This window comes from Carcharodon carcharias, chromosome 15, assembly GCF_017639515.1.
Source record: "Carcharodon carcharias isolate sCarCar2 chromosome 15, sCarCar2.pri, whole genome shotgun sequence".
In the NCBI taxonomy this organism is placed as follows: Eukaryota; Metazoa; Chordata; class Chondrichthyes; order Lamniformes; family Lamnidae; genus Carcharodon; species Carcharodon carcharias.
In genome coordinates this window covers 81157474-81179725 of record NC_054481.1, presented here as the reverse complement: position 1 = coordinate 81179725, position 22252 = coordinate 81157474, and the positions used below count along the sequence as shown (strand labels likewise).

The 22252-nt window shown below is 39.1% G+C and overlaps 1 protein-coding gene across 6 annotated transcripts in view; it reads right to left on the bottom strand.

Moving 5' to 3' along the window:
• Positions 1–1356: 1356 nt before the first annotated feature.
• luc7l (LUC7-like (S. cerevisiae)) overlaps positions 1357–22252 on the bottom strand; it is a 58670-nt gene continuing 37774 nt past the window's right edge. For 5 of the 6 annotated variants that reach the window (XM_041206401.1, XM_041206403.1, XM_041206404.1 and 2 more), the window contains 5 exons: positions 11922–12098; positions 11547–11635; positions 11272–11301; positions 6611–6793; positions 1357–3645 (listed from right to left, as the gene is read on the bottom strand). In XM_041206401.1, the coding sequence (XP_041062335.1) occupies positions 3498–3645; positions 6611–6793; positions 11272–11301; positions 11547–11635; positions 11922–12098 (627 nt within the window). In that variant the 3' untranslated portion in view covers positions 1357–3497. Of the gene's footprint in view, positions 3646–5827; positions 6302–6610; positions 6794–11271; positions 11302–11546; positions 11636–11921; positions 12099–22252 lie in introns of those variants that run through there. The other variant, XM_041206400.1, reaches the window with a different exon arrangement.

Here is a 22252-nt window from a genome sequence, read left to right as displayed (position 1 = left end):
TTCTTTAGGAACAAATATCACCTCTTCAAATTTAGATGGCCACACCAAGATTTTGTGCTACTGTAAAGGCCTTGAGAATGTAGTTCTTCCAAGTGTTACCCCAATAGATGCTTCTTTCCAGATTATGACAGCTCCCAAAGGAATCTATTTGTGTTATTTGTTGATGATCAGTCTTCAGAACTTAGTGTTTGTAGATTCCTTTCAATTTCAAAAGTAGGTTGTAAGTATCACCAGGTCAACCAATGTGACTATGAACAGAAATAAATCAACAATTCTGTCTCTGATTTTGAAAATAAGACCTTCTCTTAACTATAACTCAGGCTCCCAGAGCTACACTTTCATCTGGTTGCGTTACACAAAAGCTGTTTAACAGACCAGGGTTTGAACTTGGAATTTTTCCTGTTCTATATGCTTCAGCTACCCATTGCCATAACCAACTGAACCATTTAGAAGCTACAGGCAAGTAAAGTACTCAATGCAGAGGCATGGCTGGATGTCCTTCGGGGAAGGGAACTAGAGAAGATAGATATGTTAAATTGATTACCAGATCAATACTTTTTCAGAAAATAGAAACTTGTTAATGTGCGTACCTGCTGCTGACAAAAGTATTCAGTAAACTGAAAGTGGGGTGGTCAGTAAGTATGTAGGAAAATATAATTGCATGGGAGTATGAGAGTGGTGAATTTTCAAAATACAAGCAGGGTGGAATGAAATAATTTGACATCAGTCAAACAATCCTTTTATAAATGAGTAGATGGATGAAGTTCAGAAAATTTAAAGTTCATTTTCCTTTAAACATGGGGAGGGCAAAAGATGTATTTCATGCCAATTAAAGTGAGAAATGAAAGCACTGGAGAATGAAACATACTGTGCTTCTTTATGCACATATCGTCTATGTTGTGTATTCTACAATCAATTATAGTCACAATATGGAATAAGCTCAAGTTAAAGACTTCCCTACACCTCAGTGATCTGCCTTGACATCAGTGCATCCTATGCCGCACCGGTGTGACACTTCCCACAGCAAATTCGGTGACCTGAGTGACAAATCATAGTGTAATGCAGTTTGTCATTCAACTAGCTTCCAAGGACATGAATTCAAAGGGAAGTCACAGCCAACACTTAAAACTTTATTTCTGAATTTAGGTAAGTGGCACCAGTGCTTCAATTCCATTAAACACTCCTTTTAAACAGTGTGACCCAAAGTAAACCTGCAGTATTTAAAACTGGTGTTGAAACAAACTCCTGGTAAATCTGAAATGAAAGTTTGAAACTTTTGCACTGCGAGGATTCAGATCATCAGTTATGAACCAGTCTCATTACTAGGATTGGAAAAATTAAACCAAAAAAGCAATAGAAGAGAATTGATGCACTTTATATATCAAAATCAAATCTTAAAAAAACAAGTATGCACAGCAAAATAAGGATTAAATTCTCTGCTTTGCACCCTGAAACAATTTAAAAAGCAATGCCCACACTGTATTCCAGTAAGTGTATTTTTGAATAGCATTCTTCAAGTAACGACCAACATTTTCAGACACAATATCCAAAATATTTGTATAACTTTGTAAGATTGAGGAAAATAATGATGTGAATCTAATCATTTTCCTTTATTGAAGATAAGTTTCATTAAGGGATTGTATGTTTAAAAATGATACAATGTTTTTTCTTTGTTGTCTCATTTTGCAAACTGCAATTGGAATGTTTCTATTGATGGGAACAAAGGACAAATTGCTGGAAAGAAACTCATTTCATCCTCTTTGTAATTTTTGAAAAATGTAAAACAAAAACAAATTGCATGTAGGTTTTACTGATGCTTAACCCACAGTCCTATAAGAGCTGCTATCTCTTAATTTACTTCCACTAACCAAAGCAATTCTATCTTGTAACTTGTTAAATGTAAATTCTAAAACCCTAAAACAAAATTGATATTTACCACACTAAGACTCCCCTAAAATTATCAGTAAAGTCGGAGAAGAACACCCCAAATGTTTCTGAAATTGCTACAATAAACAGAACACTAGAATCAGTAACAGGAATTTTATGGCTGTTGCCACTGATTTTGAGCATGCAACAATTAAGTCTTGTGAGCAGTAGAAGAAATATAAAGTTTTGTTGGGATTAGTTGAAACTCTCCATTTTTATATTTCCATAAATAAATTCATTTAAAATCATGACTTTTGTAGGTGGTACAAATAATGTTTACTGCCATCTTATTACATTTGCCACAGGTACAAATAGAGGATTATGCACTGCTAGCAGACCTGATGCAAACTGCATTTTGCTGTGGATTACATTGAGCCATGCTCCTGACTGGCTAGCTTTTAATTTTAGAAGGGTGCAGGCAGGAGTATAGCTTCTTTCGTAATAAAAGGATTTCAAATAAATTTATGAAGTGTCAATGAACCATGAGGGCACTTCAAAACGTGGCTTTGAACGAGACTGGAGCTAAATGTCACATGGTGTGAATTCCAATTGATACAGTCACCCAAGTTTAGTCACTCCCAACTTACGTGCACTAAGAACCTGATTTACATTACCATCCTCATCACAATACTCACCAGAAACAACTTCAAAGCAGTGCAAAATGGTGGTGTAAAAGCAGGCTCTAGTGATAACTCCTGATCTCAACCAGTTTTTCTGATAGTTTGCAACTTCAAATGATAGTTGCTTTATATGCAGAAGTTATTCTTCCTCAAAAATTACACACCTAAGAAACAATTGAATTTTTCATTACACAAATTGCACCTCAAAGCAAATTCACTGTCTATTTATCTTCAACTTCACTAGAGCCTTTACCGCATCACAATTTGGAGGCTCACACAAATGCCCAGAACCATGACACACCAATTAGGTTTCAGACTGAAAAAGTTAGGTTCACAAAATTATCAGGTTTCTCTTCAAATGAAAAGGCTAATGAAAATTCACAGGATTTTTTTCTCCCCCTCACCTGTCTGCTTTAACTTCGATAGAAGAGCCAAAGAAACATCGAGAAACAGCAGAAATGCCATTTACATTGTTTCCGTGGCTCTTCAACTGAAGTTGCACCAAAGGAGTGGGAGAACTCCAACTGAAATCAACCCCCCCTTATGCAGCTAGATACCCAGTTCCAAAGACCACAGATCCCATTAGGCAGACATGAATTTATTCTGTTCTTAGAGAGTGGAGACCAAACTACTGAATCACTAGACAGGTATTGTACTTGGGAAAGCTTAAAGTTGCTTTCTTCCATGCTAGTTTAAAAGATAACCTTTATTTAAAAAAAAACATATGTACTCACTTATTTTAATATTTATAAATTATCTGCATCAGAAGATAAGTTGTAACACTACTGGAAAACAAGTGTATCTACAGCTACAAAAACCTAATATCTTCTCTGCCAAAATGAAGTTTTAAATGGCAGAAATCATAGATAAACATGGGAAAATTCAAAGAAGATTGTAAGAATGTTTTCAGATTTACAGTTTTACATTAACTATTTTGGTTCAGTCAATAATTCAGATTTCACCAGCTTCCCTTTCTTCTGGACTTGCTGTATTTAATTCTGACTTTCCATTTGTACTCTCATGTTTTCTTTCCGAAGAACTCTTCTCCTTTCGATCCTTATCTCTTGATTTTTCCCTAGGAGATCGATCCCTTGAAGACCTTGAAAAACAACACTTTTATTTAATACAAACCTCCAGCATTTCAGCTTCCATAACGACCCACAAGGCAAATTCTCCAAAGGTGCGGTATACAGCTACATAGGAAGACTCCAGATTCAAATCTGATGCAAATTAGCATCAGTCTTAGTGCTTCTGGGCTAAGAGATTAAAAGTTACCTCCTCATCTCATCGGAGATACAGAGGGATCTGGGTGTCCTAGTGCATGAATCATAAAAGGTTAGTATGCAGGTACAGCAAGTAATTAGCAAAGCTAATAGAATGTTATTATTTATTGTGAGGGGAATTAATACAAGAGTAGGGAGGTTATGCTTCAGTTATACAGGGCATTGGTGAGACCACATCTGGAATACTGTGTACAGTATTGGTCTTTAAGGAAGGACATAAATGTGCTGGAAGCAGTTCAGAGATTTACTAGACTAAAACATAAAATATCCTGAGGGATCTTGACAGGGTGGAAGTGGACAGGATGTTTCCTCTTGTGGGAGAATCTAGAACTAGAGATCACTGTTTAAAAATAAGGGGTTGCCCATTCAAGACAGAGACAAGGCAAAACTTTCCCTCTCAGGGGGTCATGAGTCTTTGGAATTCTCTTCATCAGAAGGCAGTGGAGGCAGAGTCTTTGAATATTTTTAAGGCAGAGCTAGATAGATTCTTGATAAACAAGGGGCTGAAATGTTATCAGGGGTAGGAACATGCAGTTGATGTTACAACCATATCAGCCATGAACTTAGTGAATGGCAGGGCAGGCTCAAGGGACCGGGTGGCCTACTCCTGCTCCTAGCTCGTAGGATTCCTATTTTGATCATTATTGAGAAATCATTGCTGAAAGTGCACATGCTTATGTTGATTAAGTTATCTAGTTTGGCTTTGATATCTTCCCCACTCATCTTCAGATGGCTGAATAGTCTGCTAAGATTCACCAACTAAGTTTACACCTCAGGAAAGAAAGGTTAGAGGAGAGAGAATATATCGGAACAGTTGGGGCAAAGGCACCAAGATTAAAATTAGAAATAAAAATAGAAACTAAAACACGAATAGGGAAACTAGCTTTGACAGAGGGAATGTTCAAGATTTCTTTAAAGTAAAAATTGTGTTTTTATTTCTTTAACTCCATGCAGAATATTATAATAAAGCTACTCTCAACATTGTTATAATGATCTATTTTACATTAAATACAGCAAGTGGTCCTGGGTTTAAGGTACTGCAGTAGTATCTCTGCACTGTTAATCCAACATTAAAAATTGAAAGCAGCCACAAGGAATGACTGATAAAGATTTTACCCTTCCAACGCACTTCAAAAATCTGGAATCCCTTCCCACTGCCACTACAAAATATAGGAAAAAAATCTGCTGTGAGACATTGCAAAGCATTAAATAACTGACTTGCTCCCTCAACCTGCTAAGTGCTATTTCTTGTTTGAACTTTTTAGGATCCTGACAATGTGAAATATTGATCCTTCGAGCAGTGCAATTATTGGTGAGGCCCTACAGAATAATGAATACCTGAGTCTGAGTTTGAGTGTTTAAACTGCATGAGCAGTAGTGGCTATAGCTTGAAATCACTCCTCCCTCTTCCTCCTCACTCCTTCCCTCCTGTTCCGTCCTTTTGCTCCCCTCCAATCATATTTGCCTACCTCTGTATACATTACCTATTTGCTGTGTCCTCCCCTTCTGCTTCTGCGTCCTTTCCCTTCCTCTGTTCCATTCTCTTTTCTCCCCACAGATCCTCTTTCACCACCTTTCCCATACCTCCTCCACTCCCACTTCTCTCATTCCCATTGCTTTCTCCTTACACCCTCCTGTTTTCCTCCCTTTCCTATTCCTTGCCTCATTCTTTTGTTTGTCTCTTTACCACTTTTCCCTATTTGCCTCCATTTTCATCCATTCCCCCGTATTAACTCAGTTATCTCCTATTTCTTAACCTGAAAAAAACTGGCTTCTTCTACCTGTGCGCAAGGCCAATGTTCAATCCCAAAATTGGCACATGGGCATGACTGTGTCCTGAGTATCTTCTAAGGATGACAGTGCAACACACAGGAAGAATTATAAATCTATGCCTTATAATAGAAGATACCTTTCAACGGAATGTATACATTGAAACAAATCGTGGACCAGAGGCAACTTGCATTGAAGAATTTGATAAATGAAGCAGAGAAAAATGAGTTAGGTCACTCTGATCACTTTATAAAAACATTTGCTTGCTTTAAGTATTACTTGGCTTGTCCCTTTTTTTAAAAAAAAACTACCAGTCGCCAAATTATAATAATGCATTCAAGCATTTTTGCACAAGCATCAACAAGTCTGCCATTTTGAAAGGGTTAATTTTGTGCAGAAATAATGTTTAGAAACTTAAGGAAAGTACAGCTAATCACAAAACATTTCTCAATCACAACAACCTTTTCAATTAAAAATGACTTGTGCTTGTGGTGATAAAACTTTACCTATGCTTCTGTAATTACATATCTTGTAGGCAATGTTAAAAAAGACACTCATATGTATGACAATACATCAAAACCATCAATATAATCTTTTCCCTCTCGGGGAAAGGAATTGATTCTGAAAGGCTGCTTTACAATTCTAGGAGAACGGATAGTGTAGTGGAACAGCTGAAGCACTGCAAGAGTTACAAATCTCCAACTGGAAAATACAATGCATCATACATTATTAAAGATGATCAAACTGATCAGTCATTCAATTACAATTTTGCCGACATTTTACAGATACAACCAGTGTTCAGGATCACTGTATACAGACTCCTCCTAATGCCAATACCAACAATAGAAATAAATTCAAATATACCTGTACTTAATTGCACAGATCATACTCAGTCATAAAAAAGGTGATAACCACTGCAGCCTCAACAGTAGAATTACTAAATTACTATCATAATGATTTATAATGATATTCCAGAAATTTAGTTTAATTCAAAAATTTCACCAGTCTTACTTATGCTTTGAACTCCGCTCCCTGCTTTTGTCTCTCGAACTGCGACAATGTCCTCTGCTGCGGCTATGTGAACGGGACCTGTATCTTCGGCGCCTGTCTCGATCTCTGGATCTGGATCTTGATTTACGCCGCTCGTGACTAGGGGAACCTGAGCGTTTTCGCCTGTGATCATGTGATCTGGATCTGTAAACATTTTTTTTTAAAGGATTAGTTAACTAGGTAAATAGCAATACATAGTTCTAGGTAGCAATAGGATGGAGAGATATATCCAGCAATGGTTGAAGGGATATTAACTTTTAAATAAATGATAAACTGTTAAATGTTGGTGCTCAGAGGATTTGGGTGTCCTTGTACAAGAAACATAGAGAATTAACATGCAGGTACAGCAAACAATTAGGAAAGAAAATTGTACATTGGCTTTTGTTGCAAGGGAGTACAAGAGTAAGGAGATCCTGCTGCTGTTGTACAGGGTTTTAACGAGATCACACCTGGAGAATTGTGCACAATTTTGCTTTCCACACCCAAGAAAATATATACTTGCCTCAGAGGGTCAACAAAGGTTCATTTAGATTGATTTCAGTGATGAGGGGGTTGTCTTTTGAGAGATTGAGCAGATGGGCCAATACTCTCTTGGGTTTACAGGAATGAGACGTGATTCATTAAAATGTTACAAGATTCTGAAAGGGCACTGGGGTGTCTGGAGAGTCTAGAATTGAGGGCCATTTCAGACTGAGATGAGGAGATGTTTCGTGACCCAGTTGAGGATTTTTCGAATTGTTTACCCCAGAGGACTGTGTTCATGCAGAATGTTCAAATAGAAATCGATACATTTGTGGGCTCAAAAGAAATCAAAGGATATAGGGATAAGGTGGGAAAGTGAAGTTGAGATTGAGAATTAGTCAAGATCCCATTGACAGTGGAATAGGATCGAGGCCACATGGCCTACCCCTGCACCTATTTCTTACAGAAAAATAGTCAAGTGGAAGAACACTGATCTTGCAACCAGCAAGGTCTATACTTGAGTCTCAAGGCTGAGTGTTGACCCAGACTTAGTTGCTGTTACCTGAAAGAGTTTAATGATTTTTTTAGGCAAACAAATATTAGGCACACTAGCTTTCCCAATTGAAAGACAAGCTTTAATGATTTAAATTTCAGTGTAATATTGCAATGAAATAACTCATAAATCTGTTTCTCCCTTTGATTTCCTAGCCAGCTTTTGGCTTTCATTTGATCTAATATTACTAGTCTGGTTTTGTGAATATAAGTAAATGCTTTAAGAGGGGGAAAAAAAATCACTAAATACCATCCCCTTTGTTTAAAAAATAATATAAACAGCAATCAGATTATTTCGACAATTTCTGGCATTAGTGTTTTTTTAAAAATGAAATAGTACTCCAAGTTGAGGCCTAACCAATGTTTTACAAAGATTTAGCATAACTGCATTAATTTTATACTATGCCTCTATTTAAAATACCTTTTAGACAGCCTTCTCAACTTGTCTTGTCACCTTCAAAGACTTGTGTATGTACACCCCAGGTTTTGCTGCTCCTCCACCCCTACCATGTTACCTTTACTTATATCAAATAAATCAAGATTCACCTTAATTCAATAAGTGACTAGTAGATACCTTACACCTGAGCTCACAGTGAGTGAGAGATTTTATTAGTATATATCAAATAGCATTACAAGTGGCACTGACATATTAGTATTGGTGGTACCCCAGGCACCTGGGAGCACACAGTGAGGGAGAGGCCAGGAACACTGCAGAGATCTAGGAATAATTGGTTAGAACCTAGAACAGAGAACCTAAGATCTGAAGGGATCAGGGAGAGAGGTCTCAGGATCTAGAGTCAAGGAGTACTCAGAAGGTTAAGGGGCGTTCTTTTAATCTTGGAGCAAACAGTGTCTGAGGTGCAGTGGAACTATGGAAAGGACTTTGGAGCACTGGGGATTGGGAAACAGCCTTCAACAATAAAAGCTGCAATCTTGTAGTGTATGGAGCAGCAAGAAGGAATAAACATCAGACCCAAACTGCTGGCAGTCCACTTGGAGCCATCCAATCCCTACCTCCCTGTTACTGCATGTCAGGGTCTTCCCCCTTCTACCTTCAGGCCTTTATACTCTTTAAAGATAACCCTATCACCATGTTCCCCATAAAAGTTAAGAGAGCTGGGGGAAGGGATCCAATTTTTTGAAATATACTTTACGCGCAATTATGAGTTTCCATAAACAATCAAAAATGTTAATTTATGCAATTTCGTACTTGTATATTAAACCTCAAAATGATTTGGCATAAATTGGTCTTTTTCTGGTTGGCAGGATGTGACATGTGGTGTGCCATAGGAATCAGTGCTGGAGCCTCAACTTTTTACAATTTATATAAATGACTTGGATGAAAGGATTGAAGGAATTGTTGCTAAGTTTGCTGACAACACAAAGATAGGTAGGAAAGTAAATTGCGAAGAGGACATAATGAGGCTAACAATGGGACATAGATAGGTTAAGTCAGTGGGAAAAGTTCTGGTAAATGGAGTATAATGTGGGCAAATGTGAAATCATTCAATTTGGCAAGGAAAATAAAAAAGCTTATTATCTAAATGATGAGAGATTGCAGAGCTATGAGATTCAGAGGGATCTCGGTGTCCTAATGCATGAATCACAAAAGGTTAGTATGCAGGTACAGCAGGTAATTAGGAACATCATCATTTATTGAGAGAGGAATTGATCAAAAAGGTAGGGAGGTTATGCTTCAGTTGTACAGGGCATTGGTGAGACCACATCTGGAGTACTGCTGCCCTTATTTAAAAAAAGATGTAAATGCATTAGCAGTGCAGAGAAGGTTTACTAGACTAATACCAGGAATGGGTGGATTATCTTATGAGGAAAGGCAGGACAGGTTAGGCTTGTATCTGCTGGAATTTAGAAGAGTAAGAGGCGACTTAATTGAAACCTTTAAGATCCTGGGGGGTCTTGACAGGGTGGATGTGGAAAGGATGTTTCCTCTTTTGGGAAAATCTAGAACTAGAGGTCACTGTTTGAAAATAAGGGGTCACTCATTTAAGATAGAGATGAGGAGAAATTATTTCTCTCAGAGGGTTGAAAGTCTTTGGTGCTCTCTTCTTCAAAAGGTGGTGGAAGCAAACCCTTTGAATATTTTTAAGGCAGAGCTAGATAGATTCTTGATTAACAAGAGGGTGAAAGGTTATCGGGGGTAGGCAGGAATGTGGGGACGAGGTTACATTCAGATCAGCCATGACCTTATTGAATAGCAGAGCAGGCTCGAGGGGCTGAGTGGCCTACTCCTGCTCCTAATTCGTTTGTTCACATGGAAGAAAGTTGTTTTACAGAATACAGGGAAAGGATTTTTAAGTCAATCCGTTTGCAGACCATAGAAAAAGAAGGAAGCCAGAACAACAGCAGTCACTGTTCACAACTGCTGCTTCTCGAACACTGGTTGGTGAAGAAATCATAACGGAAAAGCAACATTGTCAATATATTCATCACTTGCCCGAAACAAAAACGGTGAGAATTCAGTTTCCAGTTTCTATCAATGTATTTTGGTAAAAAAAACAAAGTAACTCAAATTCTTATAGAATAAAGAAATGCCCACTGACACCCGCATGCTGAGAAATTCTGCAAAACACACACTCAGGAGAATAGATGTGATCTCTGAGGGGTCAAAATATCTGGTCGAACCTCAGCAATTTGAGACAGATTTAAGTTTTGAAACAAAAAGCTTAAATATATACAAAGACAACTGAATGACTAAATGCAATTGTTATTGTGAAATATATAATTTATAACTTGGACACAAAACATTTCAGTTAAGATAAAAATGGCAGACAAATTTTTCTGAAGAAGCATTTTGAGGCACGTTTTTTGTGCAGACATTTTTGTGCACATGATATGGGCTTTATCATACGTCCATCCCCTTTTAAAAATCTACTCTCTCAAAAGTGCAATGTCCAAAAGTTCAAGTGCAAAAGTACACTTTTCAATGCAACTAATCTGTAGAGAAACTGGCACCCACTTTCTATCACAGTGTTTATCTCTAAAAAGAAAAGAGAGACTTGTATCTATATAATGCTTTTCATGACCTAGGGACACTTCAAAATGTCTTACAGTGAATGAAATTTTTTTGAAGAGTAGACACCATTGTAATGTAGGAAATGCCAATTTGCAAACATCAAACTCCCAACGAAGTGATAATAACCAGATAATTTGTTTCTGTGATGTTGATTCAGGGATAAATATTGGCCAGGGCACTTGGTGATAGTTCCCTTACTCTTCTTCAAAAAGGATGAGATCCTTCTCATCTACCCAATACAGCAGAAAGTTTAACATCTCATCCGAAAGATAGCACTTCTGGCAATGCACCATTTGCTCAGTACTGCACAGGAGTGTCAGCCTGGATTGTTATGTTAAAGTCCTGCAGCGGGACATGGACACACACTTTCTGATTCAGAGGCAAGTGAGTCACAGCTGACATTTCAAATGAATATCTTAAGACCCCAGCACAGGAGGGCAAAACTAAAAGGTTTGAAAGTCATAAATTCTTCAAATATGGTAACCACCTGAACACTTTCAAAAAGAAATTCACATCAACTGCATAAAGAAAATATGAGCCTCCTTGATGCTACTTTACTGTGCAATAAACATACCTCTTGCGATCCCTGCTACGTGATCTGGACCTGTAAAACAGTATTTAATAGCTTAATTATAGAACCTTGCTAAGTAATGCATATAGATTAATATTTTGCATTTCAGTTTAGAAACTACATTTCAGGTTATGATTAATAATCAAGATGTACAAATAGCAATGGATCAAGAGAAGAGCATTTAAAGATGCTTCTCATGCTCAGTTTCTATCACAACAGTCTTGATCAAACAGGATTTGCATATCTAAATTTAGCGCTACAAATTCAAATTAACTTACTTCCGTTTCATCCTTTCTTCTTTTTCCCTTTCTTCTCTCCTCTTTAAGCGCTCCTGATTTCTTTTTTCTTGTTTCTCTGCAACAATTTTCTGTAATTGTAAATGGAGGAAGAAATAAGAATCCAAAAACATTCATCTTGGCTGGCAATTACGAAAAATGCATTTAAAGATAAATGTGTCTTGTAAATTTGCAACGAAAATGACATACTGAAATTTTCTCAAAGCTTCAAAGTAAATGATTTCTGCCTACATTAGTTACATTTAAGTAAAATAGATACTTAGTTGGATGTTCAAAGAAAAGGTAGCTTTATAAGTGCATGCCCCAAAAATACAATTCTACATCTTAATACTTTCCAGCACAAAATCTCAAAATTACCTTCAGGTGATCTAATTTCTCCCGGATTTGAATGAACCCCAAGTGCAGTTTTCCCCCAAAGTGGTCCGCAAGCCGGCGATCATTGTCATGAAGACCCAGGTATGCAGAACAAATTTCACAGACACGCAATTTCTGTTGCTGGAAGCTAGAAGCAGGCATTGAATTCCTATATTCATCCTATACAAAACATGAAACGAACGAAAATTTTAGGAAACCTCTCTAAAATCTTAAACCTGACAAATGTTTGAGAAACACCCACGCTACTTCATTACGGATTTTTTTTGACAGTGATGGGAAAAATGCCATCTAGTGTACAATTCATGGAAAGCCCCAAACGCTGGAAGGACCGAAAACAAACAAAAATCTTTTACAAGAAATCTCATTTATTCAACTACTGGAACATTTTTACTACAACAAATTACTTGCCTTGTAAAATAAATGCTTGTCATCTTTTTGCACCAAATTACCTTTTACCTGGGCTTTCTAATAAAAATTTAATTACAACTAATTATTTATAAGTTCAGTATGAGAGTTATATGATAGGCATTATGTAAATGCAAGTTCTTTTTTGTACAAGAAAACCATTAAAAAGGTAATGGCAATCGGCAAAACTACATTGGAAGCAGTGTAATTGGAGGCACAAAATTGCAAAGACATATGGATAGATTAAGTGAATGGTGAATGGGTGAAACCATGGTAAATAGATTTCAATATAGGCAAATGAGAAGCCATCCACTTTGGAGCTAAAAAAGATGAAACATGATACTTTCTTGGTAATTGGTAAGGTTTCCCTCTGCAATCTTCAACCAGGGAATTTTCACAGGATGCACAGAGTGCAGTCAATGGTCAAATTTTAAAAATTCAATAGATTTTCCTTAAATGAGTCCTTAGAAGGTATGAAGTTTGGAGCAGGTTTTCCAGTCCTTAATTGTTCTTGGGGGGGAAAAAAGGAGTTAGCAAAGGAAGCACATTGGAGTGTATACAGTTGGAGCTGTGGGTTGTGACTCTTTGAGCTCGGTCACTTTGGGCTTGATGTACCGCTTAGCAATATTTAATTGTCCATTCAAAATCTTATTGACCTTTCTTTGGTTCTGGAAACTGCCTGCCTAGCAACATGACCAACTGGGAGAAACTGGTATATTGCATATACTTGTTTGTAACAAAGCAAGGTCCACGGCGTTGAACTTTCTCAAGGGGGGTAATGTTTATTGCAATGTATGGGTTCCAAGCGGCTACTCCATACTCAAGGTGTGGTTTGACTAGCGTTTGGTACAGCATTTCCTTCACTGAAGAGTGACAGAAGCTCCATTTCACAAATCCAAGCACCTTGGATACCTTGGAAGCTTTTTGTTGACTTCGTATGCTACATTTTGAAGTATTTCAGATATGGATTCCTAAGTAATGGCTTTCTTTAGTAAGGGGTAATAATGCATTGTGTAGTTGAGTAGTGATGGATACAGAGTATTGTTAATTCGCCTAATGGTACATTACTCTATGTTGAATTTCATTCACCATATATTGGCCCATTTGATCAGATTATTTCAATCTTCCTGAAGGTTAACGTCATCTGCTGCTTCAGTAATGCTCTATAGGTTAGGCAGTCATCTGTAAGGAGTCTGATCTGGCTTGAGATTCCAACCTGGATGTCATTTATAAAGAGAAAAAAACAAGTGGGGGCCCAGGCTAGTATGTAGGGGCACACAGCTTAAGATTGGTTTCCAGTTTGAGGTTTCCCCATTCATTATGGCTTTCTTGCTGTTTTGTAAGAAATACTTCTATCCATTGCTTAGTATTTCCTCGGAATCCATAATAATCTAGTTTGTCCAGCAGCTTCGCGTGTGATGCACGATCGAAAGCCTTGGAAAAAGATCTATGGTGATGCGATTGAGGTCAGATCGTGGATGGTAAGGATGAGTTGTGATTCTGTTGGTGGAGCTTTACAAAAGGCATGCTGCTTGTCAATAATTCTGTTCTTCAAGGTGCCTCATTAGCTTACAATCAATTACCTGTTCTAGTAATTTACAGCAAAAATTAACAAGCAAAATAGGTCAGTAGTCTGCTGGATCAGTAAGGAGTCCTTTCTTGTAAATTGTTTATGAATTATTCATAAAGTCTGGAAAAAAAACTAAGGTTTACATAAGATCATAAGAAATAGGACTATAGGAGCAGGAAGAGCCAGTCGAACCTGCTCTGCCATTCAAACAGGTCATGGCTGGTCATCCACCTCTATAGCATTTTCCCCACTATCCACATACCTCTTGATGTAATTAGTATTTGGAAATCTATCAATCTATCTACATAATTGCAGCTAGATATCTATTGATTTCTGTCTTGAACTTGCTCAGTGATTGAGCTTCCACAGTCCTCTGGGGTAGAGAATTCTGAAGATTCACCACCCTCTGAGTGAAGAAATTCCTCATCTCAGTCTTAAATGGCCTGCCCCTTATTCTGAAACTGTGTCCCCCGGTTCAAGACTCACCAGCCAGGGAAAACATCCTATCCACATCTACCCTGTCAGCCCTGTAAGAATTTTGTAAGTTTCAATGTGATCACCTCTGATTCTTTGAAACTCTAGAGAATACAGGTCCAGTTTCCTCAATCTCCTCTCATAAAATAATCCCACCATCCCAGGGATTAGTCTGGTGAACTCCATTGCACTCCCTCTATGACAATTATAGCCTTCCTTATGTAAGGAGACCAAAACTGTACTCAGTACTCCAGGTGCGATCTCACCAAGGATCTATACAATTACAGCAAGATATCTTTATTCCTGTACTCAAATCCCTTTGCGATGGAGACCAACATACCCATTTGCCTTCCAATTGCTTGCTGCACCTACATGCTAGTTTTTAGTGACTCATCAACAAGCACACCTAGGTCCCTTTGGACATCAATATGTCCCAACCTCTCACCCATTTATGAAATAATGTGCCTCTCCGATTTTTCTACCAAAGAGGATAACTTCATGCTTATTCATATTATCATGTCATTCATATTCATCTGTCATGTTCTTGTCCACTCACTTAGCCTGTCCAAATCCCATTGAAGTCTTCTTGCGTCCTGCTCAACTTACATTCCCACCTAGTTCATCAGCAACAAATTTGAAAATATTACATTTGGTCTCCACATCCAAATCCATAGATACATAACAGCTGTAGCTCCAGCACAGATTCCTGTAGTACCCCACTAGTAACAGTCTGTCATCCTGAGAATGACCCATTTACTCCAACTCTCTGCTTTCTGTCTGTTAACCAATTCTCAGTCCATACCAGTATATTACCCCCCCAATCCCAAGTGCTCTAATTTTGTTTACGAAACTCCTGTGTGGGACCTCATCAACATCCTTCTGAAAACCCAAATACACCACAACTGGTTCTCCTTTATCTATGCAACAGGTGACATCCTCAAAAAACTCCAACAGGTTTGCCAAACTTGATTTCCCTTTCATAAATTCACGCTGACTCTGCCCAATCATATTACTTTCCAAGTATCCAGTAATCACATCCTTTATAATAGATTCTAACATTTTTCCTACTACTGACGTCAAACTAACAAGTCTGTAGCTCACCATTCTCCTTCCTTTTTAAATAGTGGGGTTACATTTGCTACTTTCCAGTCTGCAGGAACCTTTCCAGGATCTATAAAATTTTGAAAGATAACCACCAATGCATCCATTATCCCTATAGCCACCTCCTTCAAAACACTTAGATGTAGCTCAGCTGGTCAAGGGGATTTATCACTCATCAATCCAATTAATTTTGAGTACTACCTTTTTATTAATACTTTATTAATTTCTTTTAGTTACGTATTTTCACAAGTTCCTTGGTTCCCTAGTATGTCCAGGGGATTCTGTACCTTCTGTGAAGACAGACACAAAGTATTTGTTTAGTTTCTATAACCACTTTTCTATTCTCAATTATGAATTCTCCTGCCTCTGCCTAAAATGGTCCTACATTTGTCCTTGCCAATCATTTTCTTTTCACATACCTAAAAAACCTTTTACAGTCCACGTTTGTTTCTCACTATCGTGCATTCACATTTTCTTATTCCTTTATCAGTTTCTTTGTCCTCCATTGTTGGATTCTAAATTGCTCCCAATCCACCAGCTTACCACTTGTTTGGTAACCTTGTAAGCCATTTCCTTTGCACAAGTGCAATCTTTAACATATTTTGTCAGCTACAGTTGATATACTTTTCCTGTTGGTTTTTTGTGTCTGAGAGAAAAGTATATTGGTTGTAGATTATGTGATACTTCTGTAAATACTAGCCACTGCTCATCTATCATCAAGTCTTTTAATGTATTTCCCCAATCCACCATAGCCAACTTGCCCCTCATCCCTTCATAGTCTTTGTTCAGATTTAAGACTGTAGTTTCAGAATGACCTATATTACTTTCAATAATGAAAGCAAAATACAACAGATGCTGGAAATTTGAAATAAGAACAAAAATATGCTGGAAAAACTCAGGTCTGGCAGTCCCTATGAAAACAGAGTTAACGCTTCGAGTCCATTTGACTCTTCTTCAGAGCTAAACAGAAGTAGAAATGTGATGAATTTCATACTGTTTGAGAGGGTGGCGCAAGTTAGAAGGTCAAAGATAGGTGGGAGTTAACCAGAGATTGACAAATATGTCAAATAATTATTTCTACATTTCTTTTTTTGCCCCCCACCCCCAAACAGGACCATCTGTCACTGGTTTCTATGTAGTGCTTTCAGACGTTGACCCTTATTCTGCTACATTACTTTCAAACTTAATGCAAAATTCTATCATGTTATGGTCACTATTTCCTAAAGGCTCCTTTACAATAAGGTTATTGCTTTTTCTTAGCTCCACCCAAACTGGTTCTACATCTTGAACCTTCGATTCAAGATTCTCTTCTCTCACTAATGTGCTGATCTCGTCCCTTATTAACAATGCTACCCACCTCAATTTCCTTTTTGCCTACGATGCATACCCTTGAATATTCAGTTTCCAGACTTGGTCACCCTATAACCACATCTCTGTAATGGTAATTAAATCATACCCATTTGTATTTGCTTCAAATTGTCTACCTTGTTGTGAATGCAGTGTGCATTTCAGATATAGCACCCTTAGCTTTGTCTTTTGAACATTATTCCACATTCAGATTCTATTTGATACCTGTCATCACTGCGTCTGCTTTCTAATTACGCTTACTACTTATCTACTTCCTGTTACCTTACTCTCAGGTTCCCACCCCCCCTGCCAATCTAGAATAAACCCTCTCCAACAGAATGAGCAAACCTCCCTGCGAGGATGTCCAGGTCCATTAAGGTGCAACTCATCCATCTTGCATAGGTTCCATCTGCCTCAGAACCAATGCCTCAGAAAACTAATGCCCTCCCTCATACACCAATTGTCCAGCCACTTGTTCAATCCTCCTATTTCTATGCTCATAGGCACTGGGAGTAATCTTGAAACTACTGCTTTTGAGGTCCTGCTTTTTAATTTCTTACCTAACTCCCTAAAATCTGCTTTCAGGACCTCACCCATCTTCCTACTGTTACAGACAGGAGAGGATTTAATTTAAACAGTACCAATTGCTCCTCTCACCGCCCATCTGTAAACAGAAGGGTGTTTTGACTTGCTTTCCCATTTATAAGTTGTGGCATATTTCATAACCACTCTGTTTAATGTGTAACCCCACAGCAAACTTGAGATAGGATGAACTCAAAGGGTTAGTTTATTTGTACACATTCAAAACACAGGAAGGTCACAATGTTGCCTTTTTTGCATTCATACATACATTATAGTGAAAGGAAAGGTTTACAGCGTAGAGACCACAGAAAAATATTGTATCACATGGGTTCCAGAGTCCAGAATCAAAATCCAATGAGGTATTGCTTCATGGAGGTCAGTGAGCTGTAAACTGATGTGGGCTAATTCATTTTTCCAGTGCTGTTGACTTCACACGGCGAGGTAGGCATGCTGAGATGAATCAGTCTTACAGGCGATGGTACAGACTTTCCAGTAGCAGTACAAATGGGGCCAGGTGTCCAACCTGGGCCAGAGCTCGTCTGTGATGCTGCTAGTTAGATGGTAAAATGGCAAACTGACAAGTTCCACAAGGCAATATTATTGGTTCCATAAGCTAGAGATCAATGTCACATAACTCACGCCTCTCCACTCAGGCTTTGACAAGGGATGTGTATCCGTCGCTTGGGTCTCCAAGATTGTTGAAGTCTCAACCATTAAGAATTGAAAGGAAGGTTGTGGGATACTGTCTGAGCAGATGGATAAACTGCTGTTGGCCAGTCTGGATTATGAAATGCAGATGGCTTTTGTATAGCTTTCTTTGAATTTGGTCTGTATAGCCTACAAGGTTCTGTTAGTGGCTCTTCAGAGATAATGATGTGTGAGTTTCTCTGATACTGCCAGGTAGCTCCTTTTGTTCAAGGGTCACAGGCAGACATAGATTCAGCCATTTTAGGTCTTTGTCCAGTTTTACATTTTTAGGGATAGTAATAAGTATATCTTGAAATGTTTTACAAAAATATATAGGGTGAGGTTTAGTCCCTCACACTACCTATGTTTTTGGTACCAAGATGGACCATGACTTCTGGCTGTTCACCATCCCAAGGAAGAATGTCATTCTACTGCTCTGTGTCATCCCTGACCCTGGTATCAATGCTCGAGTCCCGTAACCCAGACCTCCAGCTTCTGCAGCTGGTGAAATTTCTGCAGATGTGTTTGTCTAGGAAACATGGTGCATTCATGACCTCCCACAGTGCATAGGCTGAAAATTTCACTCAGTCGAGCTGCCCTGCCATACCTTAACTTTAACAAACTATTTATTATAAGTCAAATAACTTACCAGTTATTCATCAATAAACTTCTTCCCCTGTGCTGAAGTTAGAACCAAATACTGGAGGCAGAAAAAGACTGCCTCTGGGTTCCCTTTTCGCCTGGTCTTCCAGCTGCTGATTTACCTCCAGGTTCTCCTTTTGCCCACTCTTCTAGGTGGTGGTTACTGCTCTTGAAGCCATTCAGCCGTTAAGCCTGCTGCGCCATTCAATAAGATCATGGCTAATCTGACTGTGGCCTCAACTCCACTTTCCTGTCTGGCCCCCATAACCCTAGACTCCCTCGCTATCAAAAATCTATCTAACTCAGCCATGAATATATTCACTAACTCAGCCTCCACTGCTCTCTGTGGAAGAGAATTCCAAAGATTGACCCTCTGGAGAAGAAATTCTGCTCACCTCCATCTTAAAATGGGAGGCCTCTTACTGTGAATCTTGGTCCCCTAGTTCTAGATATCCCCCCACAAGGGGAAATATCTCTCAGCATCTTCCCTGTCAAGCATCCGCAGGGGCTTATGTTGCAATAAAATCACTTCTCATTCTTCTAAACTCCAGAGTATAGGCCCAACCTGCTCAATCTTTCCTCATAAGATAATCTCTTCATCACAGGAATCAACTCAGTGAACTGGCTCTGAATTGCCTCCAATGCAAGTATATCCTTCCTTAAGTAAGGAGACCAAAACTGTACACTGTACTGTAGGGTGTGGTCTCACCAATGCCCTGTACAGTTGTAGCAAGACTTCCCTAGTTTTATCCTTCATTCCCTTGCAATAAATACCAACATTCCATTTGCCCTCCTAGTTACTTGCTGTACCTGCATGGTAACCTTTATATACGAGAACAACCAGATCCCTCTGTACTGCAACATTCTGCAGTCTCACTCCATTTAAATAATATCCTGTTTTTCTATTCTCCCTGCCAAAGCAGACAACTTTACATTTTCCCACATTATACTCCATTAGCCATTCTTTTGTCCACTCACTTTTAACTTATTTATATTCCTTTGCAGACTTTCTTTCCTCCCCACAACTTGTATGTTCATCAGCAAACTTGGCTACAATACAGTTGGTCCCCTCATCCAAGTTATTAATATAAATTGAGACTTCATTGATCAGTGGGGAAGCGTTTTGCAGATAGTGATCATAACTGTTAAATTCAAGGCTCTTATGGAAAAGGCCAAGAATGGGCCTGAAATCAGAGTTCTAAATTGGGGGAAGGCCGACTTTAATAAGATCAGATATGATTTGGCCAGAGTGGACTGAGAGCAGCTACTTTTAGGTACATCTACATCACAGCAGTGGGGCTCATTCAAGAAGAAAATAGGGACAGTACAAGGCCAACATATTCCAGTAAAGATAAAGGGTGGGACCAACAAATCCAGGGATCCCTGGATGCCGAGGGATATACAGGATTGGATGAAGGGAGGTTTACGGCAGATGCCGAGGGCTCAAAACAGCAGAAGCCCTAGAGGAGCATAGATTGTGTAGGGGGAACTTAAAAAGGAAATTAGGAGAGCAAAAAGGGGGCATGGAAAAGCATTGGCAGGTAAAATAAACGAAAATCCAAAGTTATTTCACAAGTACATTAAGAGTAAGAGAATGACTAGGGAAAGAGTAGGACCAAAGTGGAAATTTGTGTGGAGCCAGAAGATGTGGGTAGGATTCTAAATTAATACTTTGTGTCGGTGTTCACAAGTGAGAGGGATGACGTGGTATGGAAATCAGGCAGAAGGATTGTGATATAACTAAATAAATTAGCAGAGAAAGGGAGGAGGTTCTAAGTGGTCTGGCAGGCTTAAAGTAGATAAATCTCCAGGCCTGGATGAAATGTATCCCCAGGCTGTTGAGTGAGGCAAGGGAGGAGATAGTAGGGGCACTGGCAATAATTTTCAATACCTCTCTGGTCACAGGAGAGGTGCCAGAGGACTGGGGGACAGCCAATGTGGTACCGTTATTCAAGAAGGAAGGAAGGGATAAACCAGGGAACTACAGGCCAGTCAGTCTAACCTCAATGATGGGGAAACTGTTGGAAGCAATTCTGAGGGACAGAATTAATCGACACTTGGAGAGGCAGGGACATTCAGGACATTCAGCATGGTTTTGTTAAGGGCAATTCATGTCTGACCAATTTGATTGAATTTTTCAAAGAGGTAACCAGGTATGTAGATGAGGGCAATGCATTTGATGTAGTCTACTTGGACCTCAGCAAGGCTTTTGATAAGATCCCGCATAGGAGACTGGTAACGAAGGTAAGAGCCTATGGGATCCAAGGCAATTTGGCAAATTGGTTCCAGGATTGACTGAGTGGTAGGAAGCAGAGGGTGATGGTCGAGGGGTATTCTTGTTACTGGATACCTGTGTCCAGTGGGGTTCTACAGGGATCAGTGTTGGGTCCCTTGCTGTTTGTGGTATATATAAGCGACTTAAGACTTGAATGTAGGAGGGTCGATCAGTAAGTTTGAGGATGACACAAATATTGGGAGGGTGGTAAATAGTGAGGAGGATAGCCTAAGATTACAGGAGGGTAGCCTAAGATTACAGGAGGGTATAGATGGGCTGGTCAGATGGGCTCATCAGTGGCAAATGGAATTTAATCTGGGCATGTGTGAGATGATGCAGGACAAATGAGGCACAGGAAAACACGATGAATGGTAGGACCCGGGAAGTACTGAGGATCAGAGGGACCTTGGTGTGCATGCCCACCGGTCCCTTAAGGTAAGTGGGACAGGTACATAAGGTGGTTAAGAAAGCATATAAGAAAGCATATAAGAAAGCATAAGAAAGCATATGCCTTTATTGGCCAAGGCATAGAATATGAGAGCAGGGAGGTTATGCTGGAACTGTATAAAACTCTGGTTAGGCCACAGCTAGAGTACTGCATGCAGTTCTGGAATCTGTATTATAGGAAGGATGTGATTGCACTAGAGAGAGCACAAATGAGATTTACCAAGATGTTGCCTGGGCTGGAGAGTTTTAGTTATGATGAGAGACTGGATAGACTGAGGTTATTTTCCCTGGAGCAGAGGAGATTGAGGGGGGACGTGATTGAGGTATATAAAATTATGAGGGGCATAGGTAGGGTAGACAGAGAGGAACTTTTCCCTTTGGTGGAGGGATCAATAACCAGGGGCATAGACTTAGGGTAAGGGGCAGAAGGTTTAGAGGGGATGTGAGGAAGAATTTTTTCACCCAGAGGCTGGTGGGAATCTGGAACTCACTGCCTGAAAAGGTGGTTAAGGCAGAAACCCTCATAACATTTTAGTAGTATTTGGGTGTGCACTTGCGATGCCATGGCATACAAGACTATGGGCCTAGTGCTGGAAACTGGGATTAGAATAGTTAGGTACTTGGCCGACGCAGACTTGATGGGCCGAAGGGCCTTTTTCTGTGCTGTAGACCTCTGTGACTCTAACTAAAACATAACGTAAAGACATCAACAAAAATAACATACATTTTTTTCTTCATTCTTTCATGGGATGTTGGCGTCGCTGGCAAAGCTAACATTTGTTG